Raw genomic sequence first — 3,290 nt, 5'->3', positions numbered from 1 at the left:
GTTAATTGACTCCTACAATATCATTTCCAATCCTGATCTTTCTTGTCTGTTACGTATTGTGACTGCTTTAGTTTGTTGAACTCCTAATAATTTTTCAAAGCTTATGCCTTTATGTAAAGCTACCTCCTAGTTCCTAACAGACACTGTGCCTTTGCTCCTAACAACCCCCTGGAACACTTCCTGGGGTGCAATATATTATAGTTTATTCACTGTGTGGAAATCTATTTAATTTCTAATTAAACTTTGTTTCCTGAAATAGAGAAGTGATAGATGGAAGAGATTAATGGATGGATGGATTAGTTACTGGGAGGCTTTTTGTGAAGGAAATGGGATTTTAATTAATTTTGAAAGATGAATGTGACTGGAAATGTTCTATATGACACCACCCAATGCAGATCTACTGGCTACTTGAAGCTATTGAGTCACTTGAAATGTGGCTAGTGCAACAGAAGATTTTAAATTTCTACCATTTACCAAATGCAATTAGTGACTACTAGCTAACAAATCTAGAGGTTGGCTTATCTATTTCACTACATACTATGTTTGTAGTATGTAGAATCTGAATCTATAGCTGGACTAAGAAATCATGATTATTTTTCTAGAGTTGATTGTTTGCTCCTCACTAGACTATTACTTTCTTATTTGCAAATAAGCAGCAACATGGACTAGATAGTCTCTAGGGGGGTTTGTTGGGTAATAATTTCTTTTAAGATTGCATTCATCATGCAAGACTGAGGTGTGTGTATGTGTGTAAGATAAGCAGAAGTCTTAAAAGCCACTCTGGGATCTAATTTTTCCTAATCTTCAGTGTTTCTAGCCCTTTCCTTTTAGTTCCAGGTCTAAGCTACTGTGCATTCCTGTTTTTTTTCTGTCTTAGGAGCCCTTAAACTGTTATTACTAAAACCTCCTTCCCTTATCTCACCTTGCCTTTGGGCAGCATGCACAAGTGTGGTGGAAGCAGAAGTGTTTGTCTCATAGGCAGGAGACTATATCGTCCATACAATCACAGTGCATTCCCTGTAACAATGGGTTAGAATCAGGAAGACTCGTGTAGTAACCCAGTATTAGAAAGGGAAATAGATATTGGAGAGAATTGAAACATAGTAGACAGGAAGGGCTAACACCAAGGGTAATGTAGGTTCATGTACATTGCTATATCCCCAGCAAGCTGTAGTAGGTTCAGGATCCAATGGCTGTAGCCAGTGTTTGCAAATATATGAGTTGTGAATAACCTGAGTAGATCATTCAAATAGACTTCTTGCCTTACCACAATTTCACACCTTGGCCATGCCTTGCCTATGACCCATCCTATTAGGTATTTCCATTTACACTTGAAGGAGTCCATAATGACACCCTGTGCCCTCAATCCATATTCCACTTTTGGCTCACCTGTATACCCTACAGGTGGTTATACCATATTCACCATGTTCTGTAGACTTGGGGTGAATTGCAAATGTGATTGTGGGTAGTAATGTGATAATTACTTGAAGAGACATGGATGCCTGAGATGAAGAGGGGCTAAGAGGAGAGATAGCAAGAATGGTTGAAAATACTTCATGAACTGTTTAAGATCAGAGTGTGTGAATTCTGGGAAATGAAGTCATTGCTGTATATTTTCTTCTTTTTGTGTTTCAATATTCCACTTTCCTTGCCTGACTCAATCCTTGTCATGTCCATCTACAATATTTCCACATTTATTCCTTTCTCTTCTTTGTAGATGTGAGATCATCTCATGAGGTCATGGTGATATGATTATTCCATGTGGAAGTGACACAATTGCTTTAGGTCATTACAGGTAAAATGACTTTTTTTGGTAATTATAAGTCCCTGAGAGGAATTTGAGGGTAAATAATGCCTGCACAATGTGGACATCTTTGAATAATTAATCATTACAATACTAACACATCAATGCTATGCTTATTTTTGTTTCCTCTTCATCACTTTAGAGCAATCTGATTGACAAATGAATGGATGAAGCAAATCGCTCCGTGGTATCAGAGTTTGTGTTCCTGGGACTCACCAATTCCTGGGAGATGCAAGTTGTCCTCTTTGTATTCTCGTCCCTGTTTTACGTGGCCAGCATGATGGGGAACTCGCTCATTATCCTTACTGTGACTTCTGACCCTCGCTTACACTCTCCCATGTACTTTCTCTTGGTGAATCTCTCCTTTATTGACCTGGGTGTTTCTTCTGTCATTTCCCCCAAGATGATTTGTGACCTTTTCAGAAAACACAAAGTCATCTCCTTTGGTGGCTGTGTCACTCAGATCTTCTTTCTTCACATCATTGGTGCTGTGGAGATGCTGCTCCTTATAGCTATGGCTTTTGACAGATATGTGGCCATCTGTAAGCCTCTCCACTATTTAACTATTATGAGCCCCAAAGTGTGTATTTTATTCTTATGTGCTGCCTGGACACTTGGTTTGATCCATTCTTTGGCTCAATTAGTCTTTGTTATAAATTTGCCATTTTGTGGTCCTAATGAGATAGACAGTTTTTACTGTGACCTTCCTCGATTTATCAAACTCGCCTGTATAGACACCTATAAACTGGAGTTCATGGTCACAGCCAACAGTGGATTTATTTCTGTGGGATCATTCTTCATACTGGTCATCTCCTACATTTTTATCCTGATTACAGTTTGGAAACACTCCTCAGGTGGCTTATCCAAGGCTCTGTCCACTTTATCATCTCATGTCATGGTGGTGATTTTGTTCTTTGGACCTTGCATCTTTGTTTATACCTGGCCTCACTCCACATCACACCTAGACAAATACCTTGCCGTTTTTGATGCCGGTCTCACTCCTTTTCTAAATTCACTCATCTACACCTTCAGGAACAAAGACATGAAGGTGGCAATGAGGAGAGTCTGCAGTCAACTTATTGTTTGCAGAAAGATTTCTTAAATGACAAAAGTATTATGGAATTTTCATACCTCCGTGGAGAACATTGAATTAATACAATTGTAAATTAGGACCTTCCAAGTATTTGAGGGGGTCCAAAAAAAAGGATAAAAGTTCCGCTGGATGGAGCTTTCATAATTCGCATTTCTCCCACTAGGCAAGCATCCAGCAATACACTGAACTAATACACCCAGTGGCATCCCCTGGGAAGGTTCTCTCTGATCACAGTGATTGTTTTTATAACTAAAAGCAGTTTTGCTCGAACCTCGTTTTTTGAGATGGCCGTTTTAAGAGAATACTGTGCAGCTGTGAAATTTTATTTCCTTTTCAGCACAAATGCTGATGTTGAACACAACCTACAAAGACAGCCCTATGGGAAACAATCAA

At 39.1% G+C, this 3,290-nt stretch overlaps 1 protein-coding gene across 1 annotated transcript; it reads left to right on the top strand.

Moving 5' to 3' along the window:
• The first annotated feature begins 1,943 nt into the window (after positions 1-1,943).
• LOC142425527 (olfactory receptor 4F3/4F16/4F29-like) lies at positions 1,944-2,906 on the top strand. Its single transcript, XM_075530784.1, has one exon. The coding sequence runs from the start codon at positions 1,968-1,970 to the stop codon at positions 2,904-2,906; it is 939 nt and encodes a 312-aa protein (XP_075386899.1). The 5' UTR covers positions 1,944-1,967.
• The last annotated feature ends 384 nt before the right edge of the window (positions 2,907-3,290 follow it).

This window comes from Tenrec ecaudatus, chromosome 14 (assembly GCF_050624435.1).
Source record: "Tenrec ecaudatus isolate mTenEca1 chromosome 14, mTenEca1.hap1, whole genome shotgun sequence".
In the NCBI taxonomy this organism is placed as follows: domain Eukaryota; kingdom Metazoa; phylum Chordata; class Mammalia; order Afrosoricida; family Tenrecidae; genus Tenrec; species Tenrec ecaudatus.
Note: the sequence above shows the minus strand (reverse complement) of the source record. Positions and strands in the feature narration are given on the sequence as shown.

What these genes read in the sequence shown, in the direction of transcription:
- LOC142425527 (XM_075530784.1), top strand. Translation starts at nt 1,968, where the DNA reads ATGGATGAAGCAAATCGCTCCGTGGTATCAGAGTTTGTGTTCCTGGGA.